Below are 21,508 nucleotides of genomic sequence, written 5' to 3'. Positions count from 1 at the left end.
TGCTATCTTCTAAATTAACATTTAATTTGTTTGCTTGTCTCAGAGGTTGCTGAAATGTAGATAGATGAATAAAAGAATACATTAATATTTTATTTATTATTTCTTTATCAAATACCTAATATTTTCAAAATACATTAAAAGTGAATAGTTTCCCGTTGCAAACCTGATGATTTCTCAACAACACAGTGATTTGAAATCATTAGTGACAGTGACTACATCCTGGCAAACTAAAGTTTCAGCTCAGCATTAGCACTTTTTAAACTGCGAGGAAATTCAACAGTGATGGTAAATAAGGAATGTGGAAGCAATGACTGTAATTGAAATAATCAATCCTCATTTTGCCACTGTGCACATTGTAAGACACGTTTTACATTGAAAAGGCATCAATTATAGACGTACAGTTACTATAACCACAGATGTATGCAGCAGGCTAAATTAAAACACCTCAAGAACTTAATAACACAGTTAAATCAAATGAACACAAAAGTCAATATACCCCGCTTGGTGCATCTATTCATTAACTGGTACTTTCAGACAATTCAGACTCCATAATATCCTACGTATAAAAAATGTCAGGCTCACTACAAAGTATTTTATATATTTGAACTGAATTAACCTTTCATAAACGCTCCGTAATCTCAATGATGAACATCTCGAAGATCACTTAAATAAAACAAAAATACATTTTAAGGAAGAACACAACTTGCAAAATACGGTAAGCAACAATATATGATTACCTTTCTGTCTGTTTCTGTATGTATTCTGCGACTGACTGGCAACCAGTTTTGAGAGTTGTCCGCCTTTCGCCCAAAGTCAGCTGGGGTAGGCTCCAGCACCCCTGATGCTTAAAAATAATTAAGTAAATTAATTTACAGCTAAATTATTAAGGATAATGATACTAATGATAATGATTTTTTTGAATAACCTAATTTTCTCGGATTAGAGCTATGATTTAATTGCTATTTTCATCTGATTGAATGAACATCCTTAAAATATTTAGAATTAGCATATTTACTACACTGTATGTCCAAATCTTTCTTAATGTAGCTGTGGTCTTTCTCTTTTTATTTTGATGTAATAACTTGATGTTAAAATTTCTGTGGTTTAATAGTAAAGCCCAGATTAAGTAAGAGATGGTGGGATTACATTTTTTTTCGTACTTTGGAATTCCAGAAAGTACATCACACAGTTTTGATTTTTATTTCATTAGGTTCTAATATTTCACCTCGAGCTGATAAATGGTATGATAACTGTGACCTGTACAAATATTTATCTTGTCTCCAGACTGCTACTGCTGACATAAGTACATCTTTCCACTTGACTTTAGGATGCCATCATTTATGTCAAGTGCCAAACTCGTGTCAAAATTTACTTTAGTGAATTATATCAACAATTCCTAGCTCACATCAATTATTGGATACAGAGCACACTTAACTTTCTTTTCCCAGGTGTGTGTCTTTATGAGAATATGTCACAATGAATGAAAATACCAAAATCTAATTTCAGATGAGCATGCAAAAATATTGAATGAAATGAGAACTAAATATGTAACAAATTTGGGTAATTGTCTGAAATTGCTAACTAGATGCAATAAACTATAGCACTGCAAAATTTCACATTCAAATTGCTTTTTTAAACACTAATTGCAGCTTCAATCAAATTTAATGCAATTTAAATGCATCTAAATTTCTCTCCGTTACTGTGAAACCTGCAAGGCAGTGAATTCCTAGTAAGAGTCATGCGCTCAAGCAAACTTAACAAAGCCACTTAAAACAATTTACCTAGACAAACGCTGTGCTCTTTTGCACAATCTGGTTTCTTGTCTGTTTCACCCTCCTCACACTCCGCTGTGTTGTCAAGTTGTCTATCATCATAGAGATCCCGCTGTGAGTGAACACATCCAGGCCTCACAATGCTCCACTGCTCCTCCTAATAGAACATCAGTAGAGCACCAGAAAGTCAATTTTAGAATAGCATACCATCATTCAAACGCCAAGCAAGCTTTTTAATGTGCACACAGTCACCTTACTTTCACCACATTTGACTGAATATGATATTGTTTTAAAAAGCCTGCAGATTGAAAGTGACTGGGTTGTAACTGCCAGATTTCATCTGGTTAAAACAACTTGAATATAATTGAGGATGACAGGCAACAATTCTACCGTCTTAGCCCCTGTATGTTCATTCACATGAGTGCGATATGAAAAAGTGTATGTGTTTTTCCTTGAATGAGCAATTTACTTCCATATGTGTTCATTCAAACATATCGTACATAATGTATAGTGTATTTTGCAGCCTAAGAAAGCCATAAATACCAGAACACTATAGTATAGTGACTTCTCCCCAGGCTACCTTAATGTGGACCCTCTTTGACACGGGAATTGGGATACACTTTCTCCTTACATATCCTTTCAGTCGACTGGATTGTACCACCCACGACTAGCCAGAGGGACATTATGCTACACAATGCCACCAAATTGGTCCATTTAAAAAACACAAATACTGTGTTCTGTAACAGTTGGCAGCACTACTTCTCTTCCTATATATATATATATATATATATATATATATATATATATATATATATATATATATATATATATATATATATAAAAAGTGTATGTTTACCTGTCCAAACAAACCAATTGTTTCTCCTGGCAGATAGCTCAGAGCCACACTACAGTCTAGAGATGCCGACAGAAGAAGCTGCTGATCGCCAAGGATGATGATATCCAGGTGAGTGACCCCATCCCTGTGGAGGCGGAAACTGCACACCAATTTTGGAGGTTCAGTCTCCACTTTCTCGTTTGACTCCAGGCAGTGATGCTGTGAAAGCCAGTGAGTTCATTGTAAATTTGGGGGGCATCTCAGGGGTGAATGCTGGAGTGTGCTCAACTACAGTAGCTTCTAATTTATTATTTTTTAGAACACTTAGTTTCCATCCTTATATTGTTTTACAACAAGATTTTTGTAGTTACCTCAATTTTAACTGCATAATGTGTGTCTTTTTTAATTATTCTAATCACATATTTAGACACAGGCTATTTTTAATCAACCAAGACTAACAAAAAAGGACAGATGGGTATCAATACAATGTATTGACCAGCATTACACTTGTACATATATTACAGATGGTTTCATGGAGACTAGGCAAAATTATACCTAAATAAATGACTTGGTAACTAATAAAACTATGACCACATAAAATGGGTGAGTTTTCCAAAGTAGTAAACTAAAGTCCACCTCTGATTTCATCTTGTTGGTGGAGTGAGTCACTAAGATTTTCCATTTTGTCAGAAAATGTCAACTTCAGACAGCCAACAAAGTATGTTTGTCAGGGATTCCAAAATAGTCATTTCCTCTCCTGCTGTGCTGTTATTCGTTTTTCCGCAAATGACTCGCTTTAACTCGGGTCCTTGTTGCCTTGTAAAGGCCATCACTTTATCCAAGTTTAGTATCATAAAATTGGCACAGAATGGTTCAAAAAAGACAAAGCCAACAGTGGAACCGTAGTGACGAACACAACTGCACCACACTGTGTCATGACACAGTGCAAATATTCAAGACAGCAAGCTGATCCAAAAGAGCTCTTGCCGTAGGACAGGATTTAAGCAAAACCACTGAGCTAGGCCAACTTTTTCAGCACTGCTACACGCATACATTTCCATACATTAAATTAGAAGAAAAAAATGTAAGTTTCAAACATAAAAATTCCCACTTAAAAACAGCAACAAAGATTTGTGCGCTGAATTTTTTTGTTATAAGTCACTGAAGGTGAAAGTGGTGCATTCCCCTGTCGTCGGCGCAGGTGGTATGAGTTCAATTCCCACTAAGTGGCAGTGTGATTCTGAGTGCGAATAGTCGTCTGTCTCTGTGTGTGAGCTAGAACTGACTGGTGACTACTATAGGGTGTAGTCAGCCTTTTGGCCAAAGTCAGCTAGAATAGGCTCCAGCACCCCGCTAGCTTGACCTGAATAAGTGATATTGAAAATTTATATATTTTGGTGGCTTTTACTTCGTGTAATAATGTCTTGTGATATCACAACCTAATTCTTTGGAATCCAAAATTGAAGCTATATGTGTATTGCTAATATTAATACATTCTATTTCTTTTTTATTTGTTTGTTTTGTAAGTTGTTCATATTCTTCTTCCAGTGTTATTTGATTCATTGAATCACTCCTCTCGTCTTATGTCATGCTTGTCAGACTTTTAAACAAATCATTAGAATCTTGGCCAATCATTTCGTATTAACCAAATCTCTCATTTGATTTACCAAGATGACGTGATGTTAAAAAAAATGTACAATGCCCCAGTTGAAAAAAAATGTCGATTCGGGAGCACTATAAATGTAACATGAGAAAAATATGTATTTTTCCTGTTAACCGGCTTGACTTTTGGTCAAATTCTGTCATTTGTAATTTGTTCTGCTTGTACATGACCTGAAACTTGTTCATATCTTCTTTTTAATTGAAAATCAGCAGAACTTGTCTATTTAGTACCTCTATGTCCCATGTCTTGACTGTGCCTCGCCTATCTGCTGTGACTAAAAGCTTTCCATTGGGGCAGACAGCCATGAAAATAGAGCCCAGTTGTGGATTGTGAGCCGTGAACTGTCCCAGGAGATGACCGTGGACAGTGTTCCAGAGCCTGACTAGCCCAGAACTGCCACATGACAACAAGTCAGCGCCACCTAAGGAAAATACAAACATCAGAAACAAATTTAACGGGGAAGGAAATGGTAGTATGCCACATTATGTTGTTAATTATACGAGAAAGCGGTATTTTCTTTTGGCCATGAAAAGAAAAAGTTTTGACAAGACCATAAAATCAGATTATTAGAAAACATAACTTTTAATGCATGAAAAATAGAACACAGCAGTTTTAGCCCGGCAGCCTATTCCGTCTTTGGAGCTGAATTCAGCGCCGACTGTCATCAAATATTTGTTAAAATATCACTTCTTCATGGCAACAACAAAGGTACTCACAAAAGAGGCACGACACATTCAAATGGTTTCTTCATTTCCCATTTTACCAGAAACTTTAAACTCGTGCTATTTTTCCCCCCTCCATGTGAAATTTGCCATTTATTTCTCGCCGTATTATGACGATTCAGAATTTAAAATTCCTGCAAAATCACAATATTTTTAGTCTTATGAATGATTAATAAAATCTCCTATACCTGTTGCTATTTGTGCAGATGAACGTCCTTGTAAAAATGACAATTTGGTGATGGCGTCAAGGGGCTGCTCCTTTTGCTCTGGGAGACAAAAAGGATCAAGTTATCAAAAGTTTATTCAAAGGTTTTTAGAGGAACATATTCAGCAAAGGTAGTCAGTCGTTAGTTTAAAGAAATGCCTCAGTGCTTTTACATACCTAACGATCAATTTTCTAGCCCACTATGATGTCTTTGTTTATCTATAATTTCTCAAGGTTATCTGCAGCACTTTTGTATTTTCACATGAACAAGTGAAAATTGGTGGCGTGTGTGATGAGGTGTGTGCGCATGAGACCTAGCTGCTTACTGAATTCTTCATGTTTAGCCGGCAGCTGCAATTTCCTCAGTGCTTTTTCCGTGTTGTTGTTCCACACAATAATCTCTCCATCGCGGCTTCCTGCACATTTTATTTTGGGGCAAAAACAGACATTAAACATTTCTCCAATAATCATCATACAAGAAAAAAGGTTTATTAATAGGATTAGGGAAACAACTCTATAAACACAACTCAACATCCGTCTCTAGCTCCAAAGTTTACATTATTTATGTTTTTGACAAATAAAACAATGCTCTTATTACCTTGCAGTTGAGGGATTGTTAAAAAAATAAAATAAAAAATAGCATCTCGCTTGCATTATTCATACAGCCCAGATCCATTTTTTCCATTATCTTACACTTGTGTAAGGAAACAGAGAAGGGTGTGTATTTTTGTGTGTGTGTGTGTGTGTGTGTGTGTGTCTAAGGGGGGTAGATTGTGGGGTGTTTTGTCTCGGTTGCTGTGATTTCAGGAGTTTCATTTTGACAGAATAGTGCTTTGACACCATCTTCTCCCATTTACAGGCAATTAAACCCCTTATATTGGGCAGTACCAATTATGCACACATTTTCCCAGTCCCATTCCTATAACAATTGGGATGACGCTAGAATGACTGAAATACGGTTACTACACATTAAACACAATATTTGTGGCCAATGAACTGCAACATAAAAATACCAAAAAAGTAAAAAGGTATCCAAAGTGGTTATATCAAAGAACTGATTAAATGGGGTGATGACATTTAGGTTATACTTGAGAAAACATTATTCATTCATTCATCTTCCCTACCGCTTGTCCTTGTCAGGGTCGCAGAGTGCTGGAGCCCATGCCAATTGACTTGGGGCAAAAGGCGGAATACACCCTAGACTAGTCGCCAGTCAGAGGTAGGGCACACATATTCACAGAACAAATACCGCCACAAAGAGGGAATCAATTCTACGCTGCCCGAACCAAAGTTAAACGAAGGAAACACTGCACCATCAGGTGGCTGTTCATAAAATAGATTATTTGAATTGCCAAATTCTGGAGGTGTCAGTATAGTGAAGTCCGTTCGCTAATTGACACCAAGGTTATGAATGAAAAGAAATCCAAAAATAATAACAACAAACCAAACTCTGCAACTTGGCTAGCAACCAATTCAATGTGTATGGCCCCATCACCACTGTGACCCTCATGACGATAGGCAGCATGAAAATCGATGAATGTATAAGTCTCAACCAGACATTTCTCGGCCAATAAGAATGAAAAAGATTAATCTATAGATGCAATGATAGGGTATCCAATTATGACGCACGCACAGTAAATGTGATAACAAGAAAACAGGCAACCCAGAGAGAAATTTGGGGCCAAAGTTTCCAAAGTTACTAAGAATCTCTTCAATCGAGCTTTTGTTCAATCACAAACTATTAATTCCATCCTAACCCTTTTCCCTGCAGCCCTGAGAACACCCACTCTTATCTTTGTTTCCCCCGCAGCCTTAACTTTATCTTGCTCCTTAGTTATCTCAGGAGCTGTTGTCTTAGAAGGGCAGAGCAGGTGTCCAATGTATACCTGCTCTCTGCTACACATGAACCGAAAACTTTAGTGATACCAGTCAAGGTGTTCCTGCAAATTCATTTTTTAAACAAGCTAAAACTACAGTTCCTGGGTTTTTTGAAGTAATATTCATCTGAATGATCTCTCCATGCATGCGTGGGTTTTGTCCGGGTATTCCAGTTTGCGCCCCCATTCCAGAAACATGCGCTAATACCCCAAACTGCGGCTAGGCGAGAGTGTCCACGTGAATTGTTGTGTTGTCTAATTGTGCCCTGCGATTGATTCAATCATAGTTAGTCGAGATGGGCTCCAGTACCACTGCAACCTTTGTCATGACAAGCGGCATGGAAAATGAAAGAATGAATAATTTAAGCTAACTCTTCTGAAAATGTTTAGTTCTACTCATAATCATATTCTTGAATGCAAGATATTGTGTGATAGCATGCACCCACCAGACACCTAAAATATCTGTCTGTTTAATCATGTATGCAGACACCCATGAAAGCAACAATATGTCAAGACTGACTCCTTTCATAGCAACCACACTTCATTTCAGCAGTGCATAATTGCGACTTATTTCACTAAAGTGTTTTTCTCTGTATTATTTTCATTCCTAAATTGTCTTTCTTTTAATCTCCTCAATCGTGTCTATAATGCCCACCCCCGCAGACCCATTATTAATTCAAGTCATTAAAGTTTAACTTACAAAGAAAAGAGAAGAATGATACATAGTTAGACGAGCGTGTTTTTGACAAAGCGTATGCACACTTTTAAATGAAAGTCTATTTTAGTCAAGTAACTTCTGAGAGGGTTATTAAAGTACTTTGTTATATTACCGCCAATAGAATGTGGCACTCCCATTCGTCATAAGCCACAGACCATGACAATTCTTGGAGCTCACCTTTAGAATAGCAATTAGAATGTCAAGTATAAAGTACCTTGCAAATGTGTTTTGTTACCATAGTAAAATAATCATTCATTAAATATTTTGGGTTCATTTTACATTTTAAAATGAAACGTAATTTATGTGTGAATAAGCCACTAGCAAGTGTTTTCCAGTCTTTTCCCCACTATAAATCTTATTTCAACAAGTATATCCACCTATCTTTATTGCAAAGTACTTATCCTCAACAGGGTACCTCAGGTGACCTGGGCCAAAAGATGGATTACACTTAGGGTTGGGTATCATTGGATTTTATACCACACCATTTAAAAATCGATACTTATTAAAACAGACAATGGTTCTTGTCGCGGTTTGCTACAGTTTTACACTTCCTTTGAATCATCTCAAAAGTGATTGAAGGGACAAGAATCATAAATGAAATGCATTTTTGTACAAAATATTGCCAATATTTTTTTTAGTAAGGGTTTTCAATTGGGTCAAGCCCGGAATTGTGTCAGAGTATATAGTGGCAAGACAGTTTGTGATTCACAAAAGATGATCTTGCATTTGGAATGGCAAAATTATTATCATACATGGCCTTGGCCCAAAAAAAAGAAACATCAATCATTGATTTTTTTTGACGTTATAGACAGTTAAAAACAACAATAACGCACATACCTGTAACAAGAGTCTCTGGAGGTTGGAAAGCAGCACAGAGCACATGAGTGCAATGATGAACAACAGCCTTCCACTCTGATGGGTCAACGTTAAACTTGGAGAAGGAGTGTTGGCGAAATACTGTCAACATCCTGTTGCACAGAAAAGGCTTATAATGCTTTTTTCCCTTTATTTACCCTACAGAAGTACATATGCTCCATTTTTATCATAAAGACTACCATTTTTATGTACATTTTCAACTCCATTTTCAAATGATTGTGTTTTCAGGCCCCAAAATGCCATTGTGTATAAGACAAAGGGTCAAAACTACACCTCACAAGTACCTCTCCCAACCCATCACCAGGAGACCCGTTTTCAGCGGCAGAATGTGCGAAATGGCCGCAGCCTTTCCCAGGGCGACACTCATTCTATGGAGGCAGCGGCCATTGAAGTCCCACACCTGCAGGAGGAATGAGGAACGATTAAACTTTGGTGTCTCCTCTCCTCTGTTCATTTAATTAGATGGCAATAGAATGTGATCATTTACCGCCCGCCCTCCTTTTTACGAGTACATGGATTGGACATTTAACATTTTCATTGGGAGTGAATGAGTTCATAATTATTCGACTGCATACCCTCTGCATCTTTGTTGATTAAATCTGGATGTGCGGGTAATTTAAAGGGCACTGTATATGTTGAGCTTATGTGGTTGATTACTATTAATTACTGCATGCGTAATTATCACTTTCATCCAAGGATTGTTTTTGCCCACTCTGGGGATGTTTTGAAGAACCAGGTTCAGTATGGATTAGAACAGCATAATAGAGGTAAGAATATGTACATTTTTAAGCGTGCTTGACCACTAACTTTAACCTCGCCGTCAGTGCCTGCAGTGAAGAGCCGATTTTGCGTGGCATTCAGAGCCATAGTGGAAATCTCAGCATTACCGTGGCAACGGTGCATTTGCTTAACCTTTTGACCCGTGTCAGCCATCCACCAGATCACAGAGGAGCCTGTGTCACTGCTTATTACCTGCAGCGAGAGAGAGAGAGTGAGTCGGAGGATATCAATCATTGAAAGCAGTTTGCACTGGGCTATGTGGTGAGAAATGATGACTTTTAATGATTGTGTTACGTGCTGAGAAATGAAGATTTTTAATGATTCTGACATATAATGCATGTGTCAGAACTCCTGCCAAGCTAAGCCAGGAGTAATTTAGTATTGTTGCTGTCAAATGCAAATGGATCCAATTTGAAAGTGTACTGTCTATAAAAACCCAAAATGAAAAGTTGTCCCGTATTTGCATTTAAGTCACAAACGTGGCTAAAAGGATTTAAGAATAATGTAATTTGAAAATGTATTCCATCCCACTTGCACTCAATACCACCATGTGTTCTCAAGTTATTACCTTGGCCCAGTGGAAAAAAAATCATTGTTTTAATGGCTGTCACTCCATCCATTGTCAGTCTATCAATCCATCTACCAATAAATGAGTCAATTAATTAGCCAGTTAATTAGCCAATCTGTCAATTCACCTCTTGGTGTTTCAATCTCCTCTGTCCAATAATTGGTCAGCTCTTCTAAATTAGCTACTAGTGTTGTCTCAATGCTGATTTTTTTTTTGCAATTAAAGTCTTTCAAGATATTTTGTTGCCATCAATCCCATATGAATACAAAGCTAATCCAATACCCATTTTTTAAACACCAGTAAAAATAATGAATGAATCAGTAAATTATACTGTACTTTTTTTTTAAATTAAAGTGGGCCCTGGTGTTTACAAATATTACACATTGATCTGTTACTATCATTACTGTCTAAAAATAAGTAGTCCCTTATAGCAGATATGTTTGCCTAGTGCTTTGGTTTGCAGCATCTGAAAAGTGCATTGGTGCTAAAAAAAAAATCACATGAATAGAGTCTCAAACTCGATCTTCTGACAAAATCCGATACTGTCCCATACACCAAAACTAGCCGTATCGGGCGCTGATACCGATGATCGGGACATCACTACTTTACACATGCTACCTAAAAACATGTGTATTGGGGATGGCACTAATTCACAAACTTGATTTTTAATAGAGCATTTCATTTGTCAGGTGTTCTCATCTGTCAGTCTCTTATCTTGGTAAGACTATCCATCAACTGTTCATATCTCTATTAGTCAGTCCACTAGTGAGTCTGTCTATGAATCAGCTAGTCCATCAGCCAATCAGACTGACAGGCAGTTGAAAAGTTGTTCATTCTGTTTGTCAGTTATTCCATCTATCATTAATCTTTCAGTCAAGCTGGCCGTTGATCAGTCTGTTTGTGAAAGCTGCTGCAACGCTTGCTTTTCAATGTCCGAATCCCTGCTCGATATAAAATTCATCATGACATAGTTTATGCTCAACCACTAAAACTGATTCATCAGGTTGCCTACACACTAAGTGCATCCAAGGAATTTATTTCACTCACATGTCTGAAAAGACTGTTATAAAGCACACAGGTGACAGGGTGCTCGTGACTGCTGGTGTTCGTCTCTTCCTTGGTTCTCTCCAGCAAGACAAGCAGGCTATTGAAGGTGAGCAGTAGGACCTGGCGCTCTTCGATCAAGAGCAGGTGTGTGCGTGTTTCGCCCTGTGTCGCTGGGAAAACGCCATCCAGACGGTGAATACAGAGCTGACTTGAAACATCCCATAGATACAGAGCCTGAACAAAGAAATAAAATGCATGGAGTTAATGTCAAAGTGCAGGGTTGACTACATTTACACAAATAAACTGCGTTATTATTTTGACAGTAATCATAAAATGAATTTAACAGGAAAAAAAATGACCCAAGATGGATGACCGCTCCACCCAAGTTTCTGCACTGCATGCCTCAGAGTGCCTCTTAATGAGAAGTCTGCCATATTGGTTTACAGCACCAAATAAGATGAATGTCTCTGGTGCAAGAACACTTCCAGGGGAAAGTGTGGTAAAGCTATCAGAGCTCCTTGCAGTGGCAGATGGTGTTTAAGAAGAAGGCAGATGGAACATAAATCACCTCTAAAATATTTATTCCCCTCAGAAAATCTTAAAGAGAAGGCAAACATGCACAGTGCGGCAACAGGGAGATGAAGAGCAGCAACAACATCATTTGTGCAGCAGAAAGAAAGCAGACTTGGAAAAAATGTTGTCACATCATTCTAATAAATGGAGGCAGCTGTGTGAAACAAATCTTACTAGGTCTCTGCAGGAAAGATTCAAAATTAATAACATAATGATTTTTAGTAGTCATTTTTCTTCACTGTGCAGACACACGCAAACAAATATTTATACCTTGTCTTTGGAGTAGCTTATCAGCTGTTTTTTCTTCTGCAGGAAGCAAACAGCGGTAACTGGGGCAATGTGGCCATTCAATGCAGACACTGGCTGGGAGGTTGTGTGAGAGTTCCACAACAGAATTTGATGATCTACACCTGCAGTGGCTACAAACAATCGCATAATTTGCAATTAAACAACTTAAAACTGGGGTGCCCAACTAGGGTTTTTTTTCGTTTTTGTTTTTTTTGTGGATCGTAGTGATGGTTTTCTCTGAGGGCCATCATGACTCTAAACCAATATCATCATCTAATATTACTGTGCATACAACAATCTGGATCAGAAGTCAAAGGGTAGTAAAAGCAGTTTATCCAACCTATTACTCAATGTATAAATAAGAAATTCTTTCAATATCTTTACATTTTTCAAAGTGACAAAAATCTGCAGGTTTGCTATTTTAGCAAGAAACACAAAGTCGATACACATGATTTGCTTTTGCAGGGTAGACAAAAGCAAGTTGTGGAGCAGATATGGCCCTAAGGCCTTAAATTTCACAATGTAATTTAAGCAATATTTTCCAACAATGTTCCTTGCAATCACATGTCATAATTTCAAGATTGTCAAAATAGCAATTTCATCAAGACTGGAAAGAAGTCTTTTCTTCTTGGTCAAATAAAATGACACTTTCCCTTGTTAAACTATAGCAGTTGGCCCATAACAAGAAAGCATACATCTAATCTCCTTTTACGAAATTCCTTTCAGCTGGAAATGTGTGAACCTCACCATATGGCATGTCGGTACACAAAGATCAGATGCAATATGTTTTATAACTGTTTTTTTTCAACATATCTTTTATAGTGGGACAGATGGTCATAACTGTAAAACCTGATGAGACCAGATTATGTCATGATGATTTTTAGTTTGGATACATATAGTAAATAAGTTGCAGATGGGCTTTTAGCTACAGTCTTTTACAATTGTTTTAATTTACTTGCCAATCATCTTGAGTTCGTGGTGATGGTCTATGTCCCACACACCGCTCGTTGTAAAGAAAGAGGTCACTTGTAGGCTCTTGCTGTTCTTCTGCCTGCAGCCAATCACCATGCTGCTTTTAGAGCTAGTGCTGCATGACACAAAGGAATCCAGCGAGGCCAGGTAAAGTACTGTTGGATGTAAGAAAATATGAAGAAAATCAATGAACATTTTGTCTCAAAAAGACTGCTCAGCTATTTATATCACATACGGTTTTACAGCTAGAATTCAGAGTAGAGTAAAAACCCATCACAATAGGCAAAATGAATACCCCAAATGACTATTGTAAAGAATGCAGAAAATCTTTTCTGTGAATAAATCTACAGCATATGAATGGATAAAAAGATGTCAGACAGAATATTGGCTGATTTGTATGTCCTTGCAACTACCAGACACTAGAACACCCATCATGATCGAAAAATATTGACCTAGCCTTACCCTTACAAAATGTTAATCGCCTGCCTGGCAGACAATCATATTATTTCTCCTTGTCGTATATTTACATGGTCATTTTTTTCCAGGCCTTATAGACAAATGGGGAAAATGTATTGAAAAAATATCATCAAGACAAGATCATGTGTGTGTGTGTATATGTGTATATATATGTTTTTTTTTCCAAATACTCCTCTGTATTAAACGCAAATTGGACATTACAAGGAAATAGTTTGGCATTGAGTGTGACCTTGCTACCCCGACACAGAGACATCCTTTTACGTAGCTGCCCCCTAAAACCTAATGTAGATTTGTCAAGGAAGATTACTAGCCCAAAATGCCACCCCGACTTTTGCTCTGTGCAAGATACATGACAAACCAGTCTGTAGTTTCGATTGGATTTCCACTCTGGTCTTATATCGACCAACAAATCACAGCAAGCGGAGGCGGGACTTTGTGACATGTAAAAAGGGGAACGGCGGCGAATCATATCAATCAGGGAATTTTGGAAGGTGCTGTGCATTCTCTTATTTTTCTCCCCGTATATCCGACAAAGAGGTTGCTCGATGGCCCCTCCATTCAGCATCCTGCTATTGTTTGTACAACATAAAGTAATTTAGAAAAAACACGAGTATAAATGTTGCATTTATGCCGCGACTTGGTGTCAGACTCAGTCTTTAGAAAACCTAACTAATCTAAAATTTAACTCTGCAAATATTTTATCATTTTGTTCTCTTTTTAAAATCAAGTACTAAACTTGGTAATACTCTATGTACTCATTACATTACATTTTCACCCCCCAAAAAACTGGCAGTTGTGTGAGAGACATTTTACATTCCCTCCACCCTTATGTGATTGGTTCTTTCAGATTCAGTCATTTCATTCAGTTCATCCTCACCACCAGCATATAATTTTGAAATCCAACCCAAACCACAGCAAATCAGGCTGATTTGCTATGAATCCCGAAGATAACAGGTGCAATCGTGAATATGCTCCATATCCATCTATTTTTCTAACCATTGAGTAGCTTCAATTGCAACAAATTGAACGTGAAAATATAAATAAATAAATCCGGCCAGAGATAATGATAATGACGCGGTGTCTATCGATTTTATTTCAATTGGATACTTCAGCACCAGTGCTTTTACTGCTTCACTTTAAAAGACATCCTAATTAAAACAGTACGTGCTGACCACAAATCCGCCATAAAGTAAAACAAGTCATCCACAGTGGAGAATTAGCCCACTTTTATTTGCTCGCTGGTATTACAGATAAAGTAATGGACCTTGCATCATCATCATCCATCTCAATTAACACATTGATTGAGGACATCTGAATTGAAATCTGGACATTTTCTATCAGAGGCACCTCGGTGGGGAAATAACTTTGGAGCGACAAAATGTCATGTGACAGTCACAGGTCAAAAGTCACAGGCAAAAGTATTTATGCCTGATTATTTTCTATTCATCATAACATTTCCACTTTTCCATTCCAAGAATCAAAAGCTGGGTAGATTTTTCAGAGAAAGATGTGTGACTCATCACTGATTAATGAGTTCTGTGCCATTTGACTGACACGTACAAATCATGAGGTCTTTGTGATCCACTAAAGCTGCTTCAGCCTGATTAAACTCATGTCATTTTACGTACATATCTTTGGAGTTTGGAAACCAAAAAGGAAGAGCGAGAGATTAAATCAACCCTCTTGTTTGGAGGGTGAATTATGACAAATACTCAGTTTCAGCATTCGTTGGCATGCATTCAGGCATTTCTCAGTGACAAACTCAATACTTCCCCGAGCTGACTTCCATTCCCCCATGAGTGTGTGGCAATCCCAATTTCTTCCTAATTCCCTCACAATTGAGCCCATCTGTACGCTACCCAACTCACTTTGGTGGCCCATCCATAGCTAATGGTAAGACTCCCACTGGTACCGCAGGGTGGGAAACTTCAAAAAGAAGCTGCAGCACCCGCACCTAGAGGTATGCAAATACACACACTCCACTGGGGCATACACAAACCCCCCGCCCTTGCTTGCATTTCACAAACACTGCCTGAAAAATCGCAATTACCCACCACATTCCTTAAGTTGGCTTTGTCGCCTTTGTTTCCCTTTAACTTGCTTTCCCATTTGTTGTGCTTATTTATGAGTTAACTCTTCTCCCTCCTCCTCATCGGGATCCCTCGCTCTTGGCCAAATGGGTCTCAGAACGATGCAACTGCTGACTCATTATGAAACAGCCCAATGACTCTGAAGGAGAGATGGAGCTGAATTGTGCAAACGATCAATGATAGAATAAAAGGGACCTCTTTGTCACACAGAATGAGCTGAAATGGGAAAGGCCTACACCTTAAACTTCAAGCCACCCATCAAAAGTCTGGCTGTAGAATTAAATAAGTCAGGACTCATCCTATCAAGCCAGCCATCAAAAGTCTGTCTGAAGAATTAAATAAGTCAGGACTCATCCTATCAGGCCAGGTTGCTTTTTCTGTTATTGTTGTAATGCTGAATATTTGAGTGAGCACCAGTGTTCCCACTGGTGTGCAGGTTTCAAGATGGAAACATGAATAACAGAACATATAAATATGAAGTCCCTATTTCAAGATCAGAATGCAATCCAATCATTTTCCATTTGTTTTGTGAGGTAAAGAGTACGTATACTTTTTGGGAGAGAACCAACAATGTTAATTATTTACCCATCGGATCATAGCGCAACATACCCAAAAAATAAAAGTAAACAATATATGTAAAATATCAATACTATATTTACACATTCATGTGCAATGCCAGTTTGAGAATATTTGGGCTCAATTATCATATTGTGACGAGTAGAAAAATACAAATTTAAGCAGGAACTTTTTCTTCAACCTATCATTAACTACATGAGATTGGACTAAAATGTAAAATAACAGACAAAGTATAGACCAGATATATTAAAATACATCACCCCTTCATCTTTAAAAGATGTACGGTAGATTTTGACCATTGTTAAAAGTACAAATTTGTCGCTTTTTTACCTTTCCTCACCCATGCTGGCTTGTGTGCATGGTGTTGAAGAACGTAACAGCAGTGATGTTTTCCTTTGACAACATCATCCCATCGGATGATGACGGCGGAATCAGAGTCTATCCACTGGCTACGCCGCTCAAACAAATAGAGCTGGGCTGATGTGAAATATAGTGCACTGACCTGGAGAAATACACAGATAACAAAATCTCATGAACCATGCAACAAAATCACATTTCACATTTCTTCATAGGGTGCTACTCCATTTTGCCAACTGTATATCACCTGTCCACCAATATCACCTATAGCCAGAATAGCCTGATCTGGTTTGGAGGGATCAGCCCAGTAGTCTAAGCACCATGGAGTGAACGGAAAACCCTGAAAAATAGTATAAGTAATCTCAGTGTTTTTTAAACATATTAAATGGCTAATTTCTGCTGGCAAACTCTTTGATTAACAAAGATTTTAAAATCAGCTTTTATGATTTTTTTACCTGGACTTTATATGTACAACTGGAGTCCTTTTTAAAAGGTATGTCATAAAAACACACTTCGTTACTTGTAAATGAAACCGCTATCTGTGGGACAAGGAGAGGATTTAGATAAATCCAAACGAGAAACACATCAAATACAGTCACATAATAAAATAACTTAAGTTCGGCAAACGTTAAGCTTGTGTTTTCAATGCTGACATTGAAGCAAAAGGGAAAAGGGCAATCCTTTGTACCTTGTGTAAATTTTGCAGCAGCACCACATCTGTTACCCACATGTCTCTGGGTCGGACTGTACTGTTTTGCAGTCTTAGGGTGCTCACAATTGACAAGCCACTGCAATCTCGCATTCCCACAGATCCTCTTTTACTGATGGTCATGTATTGACCCCAACTCGGCAGGTGTAACACCTGAGCAGAACAGATAGAGCAGAAATGAGACCTTTCGTTTTGCGTGTTCTTATTGTACTTTATGGCACATTCTAGAGCTATTTTGCACAAAGTGTTATTACGATATGTTAATAACCTTAAAATATTGTATTTATATTGTCAAAAAATCATTTTTTTTTCTTTCTCTGTGACTTTTTAAGCTCTCAAACCACCAGATGAGATAAATGAACTATAACACATTTACAAAAAAATTGTCTAACCTTCTTAGAATGAATGACCTGTCAGCATGAGAAACTCTCAATTTGGGAAAAAGTGACAATAATTTTTACATTCTCAGAACTGAATTAGGTTGAAGCAGTGACCTATCACTTTTTTTCACAGCTGTCGGCACTTTGTAGCAGCAGGTTCATTTGCATACTAATTGGTAGATGTTAAACTTTTGGGAGTCCAGAGCCACTTATCTCAAACGAGCAGAGAAATTTAGATGAGAGACCCTAATTCTTTAAAATGTTATATAGTCAGCAGAGTGGAATTTCCATCCTGTCAATGTCAAAGTGTTGCACCTAACAGCTGCAAAAGAATTAGGCTTGAACATGAGTAAATGACCATGTCGGACCACCAGGGGCGGATTTAAGAAATCTGGGGCCCAGGGTAAAGGTAGACATGGGGCCCTTAGGAATGAGAAGACAATACAAAAGGTCATTTATACAGCTCTATTTATATTATTGGCGAGAAATGTGGTTTTGAAATTTCAGGATACTCCACCCCAGTATATTATGTTACATATTTCAAATCCTTCCTAACGTGTATTACTTTGCAGAGCGACTTCTTAAGAAGAACAATTTTGTTCCATCTTATTAACACAAGTCCGTTGGGAGTTATTTTTCATCTTCAATAAAGGCCCAAGTGTGACCAGATTCTCCCCGGGTCTCCATGGGATAGGCTGCAGCACCCCCTGCAACCCTTGTGAGGCTAAGCGATACAGAAAATGAAACTATTAGTATGTGTGTAATATGATGGGGCCCCCTACTAACTCAAGGCTCTAGGCAACTGGATAGTTTTGCCTCAGGGTAAGTCCGCCGCAGCGGATCACTAACACTCAGGGCCATGGCTACAGAACCCCCATTTACCTTTTGGATTGGGTCTCGATGTGGACAGATCAGAGAGCGTGGAGGCTCCCAGCAATGCACATGTTTCACTCTATTGTGCTTCAGCCTGTGAGACAGCTCCTGCAGAAGAAAAGAGCATAGTGCTCCCCAGTCTAATCGAGCCTCTTCCTTCACAGCATTGCTGTCAGGGAAAAGACCGTGGTGCCCTCCACTGACAACTACGCTGTCAAACATGAAGCCGTACTCCTCTTTGGAGCCGCGACCAACCGATGAGCAGGCCAGATGGATGAATTCCCTTCTGGACAAGGAACGAGAAACTCCCGGATAAACCTAGGCCAAAAACAGGCGCAATGAAGACATTAAAATTAATGAATCATCTGAAAATACTCTGACATAGTATGGGATGTCAGAGTAGGGTTCAGTTACATGTCACCACTTTTGCTGTGGTAATGGGAGACTATTAGTGAACTGTTAAATACTCACAAAGAAAAGGCTTTGTAGCTTCTTGTAGTCTTCCATGTACATTTTGCTTTCGAGCATTGTCACCTCCATCCAGGTTGCCATGGTTACACTACAGACCTGTCAATCAGTTAACAGAAACCAACATGTGCGTTGACAGCAGAAACGAATAATAAAAGGAGTCGCCACGCTGTGTGGACTTGAAAGGGAAAATTAGATAGTTCTAGACTTTAATAACCATGCTCATGTTCTACCATGGGTTGTCATGTCAACATAATGACAGGAAAGGCCGTTTTCTATGAGTATATTTTGTAGCTGCTCTCACTGTGTATATTAGCTCCTCAATGTCAACATTTTGCTCTCCAAAATGATGTTTGGAAGAGTCAAGAGGCTTTCTGTTAACAATGCTCAAACGGCAAGTAATGTGAAATAGAATACTGGAGCAGAGTAGATAAGCAGCAGGGGCATATAAAGGGTTGCCATCCTATACTGTGTAATAATTTAAATGCACTGCTGGGGTATGAAGCATAGGAGACGTCATGGAAATATCCCTCTATCTAATAAGCTCTTCAAAGAGTGGTAAAAACAGGTTGACGGAAACATTTTACGAGAATTCAGCGTTAGTGGCATCAAACTGAGCAGAGATTTAGATGACAGGGCCTGTAATGAAAGCTTAAGCGGTGCCTCGCTGAAGTATGCATAAACTACAGCACAATATTTTACTTTTTTGTGGTATGCGACTTACATCCATCAATAAAAGATTAGAAAGTCAGTTGTTAATATTGAATATATAAAAAAAGTATATATTAAATGCCTTTATAATGTGTCCTTGAACAAGACACCTGGGCATATTTTGGATTCATTCCAGTCAAGGTAGTTTTAAGTACATTTAAAAAAAAAAAGGACAATCAAATTCAGACTTACCAAGACATCAACCATTCGGCAGTTGGGTTCCTATGGTCAGTCATCTTTTCAGGATAATTCTTGGGAATTCTGATTGATTTTGAGAAACCTCATACTGCAACGTTTGAGGCAGTCTTTGTCAGGTGCAGCTTTACCCGTTTCCAGGAAAACAAGCTTTGAAGAAAGTGAAAATTAACCCTAACAACCCAGATTGAAGCATAAACTCCGCAACAAAGAGAGAGTCATGTGGAGCTCCCCGCCAACAGACACAATTCTGTTCTTTTATTAGGCTTACTTGCCAATGAACCAAGGAAGTTTCCTGGCAACCAAGTAGTCAAAAAGAATTGCATTTGTTAGTCCTGGCACAATCTTTTCCTTTCAAGACAACGTGTTTACAGTCACAGATTAGTCACTAGAAAATGATCAGAGCAACATCAACATAGCAACACACACATTTTAAAACTGATGCTTTTCACAAGAACCAGGCCTTTTCACAATAACTCAGGAACGAGCGTTATTAATGCTGTTCAAATGCCTTTAAGAGGCTTATTGTAGGAAAGAGTTAACATTTTGTGCCATTTGTTAAAGGAAAAAGAAATATTTGCAGGAGACCAATACGGGCTCCTTCAAAAAATATCTTTCTCCTTCCCTTCTGACTAAGTGACCACAATCAGTTCTCGTGTGTGACTTAATGGCCTGGAATAACTTGAATTAGCCGATTACGGCGGTCGTCAACGGTGACAGGATCAGAAAATTAGGTCTCAGCAATTTCAATAATAAAGCTTTCAAAATTAACACTATCACAATTGGATTACAGCAGTGCATGTAGGAGCCAGCGCACATCTGAAAATAGCCCCACACAAATCCACCATGGAAAATCCACTATTATACAGGGAGAAGAATGAAGTTGCCGCAATAGGGAAACATTCGTCCAGATCCTCGTATACTGGCTGCAAGAAGGAGAAGGGAAGGGCAGCGAGATGAAGTTCAGTACTTTCTTGTGCACAGATTTACTTTGGAAAATCTTTCTTCGACTCTTTGAACTCCTAATCGACATTTCGAGGAATAGAGATGTGGTTTTAAGGTTTGTGTGAGCTATTCTTAAATCAACATTTCACAACTTTAAATAAGAGAGGTTCACAAATAGGTCACTATGCCATAGAATAGCTTATTTCATACAAAGAAACAAGAATGTGTGCTTTAATTCCTAAAAATGTACAGCAGCACAATAACAAATGTTAAAAATAACATTTATATTGTCTCACAAATTATTGACGATATGCAATATTTTGTGTATATGTAATCATTTGTTTTAGTCAACATTAACATTTATTGAAGTAAAATGGGGCGAGCCGGCGGATGAGTGGTTAGCGCGTCGGCCTCACATTTCTGGCATCGTGGGTTCGACTCCAGCACCCCCGCTACCCTTGTGGGGCTAGGCGGTTCGGAAAACGAATGAATGAAAAAATTGAATTATATTGGTGGTTTAAGGATATTGCCACTTTGCCTTATCCCCTCAGGAGTCAATATTTTTCCCCCCAAAAAACGACAATGCTATTTTTGTTCTCTGCCAATTAGACCCCACCAAATATGTGACAACATAGACCAGATATTCAATTATTTTCTCAACTTTGATTCAAGTTTCAGGTTCAATTGTGGTATTTGAAACATGTACATAATTGTACACAAAACATTTAAGTTGCTCTTCCTGAAAAAAGATATCTTCAATAGGACAGCAACCGTACTAGCATTGGGAAATTCCCAAAAAATAATAGCGGATAAAGACTTTTTGCTAAACAC

General features: G+C 38.2%; 1 protein-coding gene across 1 annotated transcript; it reads right to left on the bottom strand.

The window, feature by feature from the left end:
- Positions 1-619: 619 nt before the first annotated feature.
- On the bottom strand, positions 620-19,818 carry LOC144083647 (cilia- and flagella-associated protein 337-like). The gene is made up of 19 exons (XM_077611638.1): positions 19,730-19,818; positions 18,830-18,925; positions 18,368-18,676; positions 17,085-17,258; positions 16,852-16,935; positions 16,644-16,736; positions 16,370-16,541; positions 12,884-13,051; positions 11,907-12,055; positions 11,064-11,297; positions 9,476-9,640; positions 8,953-9,068; positions 8,630-8,760; positions 5,524-5,613; positions 5,181-5,258; positions 4,501-4,691; positions 2,629-2,826; positions 1,782-1,929; positions 620-663 (listed from the first exon to the last, which is right to left on the bottom strand). Exons 1-19 carry the CDS (start codon positions 19,742-19,744, stop codon positions 620-622), a joined length of 2,655 nt encoding a protein of 884 aa, XP_077467764.1. The 5' UTR covers positions 19,745-19,818.
- Between the last annotated feature and the right edge of the window lie 1,690 nt (positions 19,819-21,508).

Source organism: Stigmatopora argus, chromosome 10 (genome assembly GCF_051989625.1).
Source record: "Stigmatopora argus isolate UIUO_Sarg chromosome 10, RoL_Sarg_1.0, whole genome shotgun sequence".
NCBI lineage: Eukaryota > Metazoa > Chordata > Actinopteri > Syngnathiformes > Syngnathidae > Stigmatopora > Stigmatopora argus.
The sequence above is the reverse complement of the archived record's forward strand: the minus strand, read 5'-3'. Positions and strand labels throughout refer to the sequence as shown.

Bases quoted from the DNA above. Each gene is read 5' to 3' on its own strand.
- LOC144083647 (XM_077611638.1), bottom strand. The intron at 16,936-17,084 runs GTACAAAGGATT...CTTGTCCCACAG, and splicing joins TGCTGCAAAATTTACACAAG to ATAGCGGTTTCATTTACAAG. The intron at 5,259-5,523 runs GTAAGCAGCTAG...TTTGTCTCCCAG, and splicing joins GGCTAAACATGAAGAATTCA to AGCAAAAGGAGCAGCCCCTT.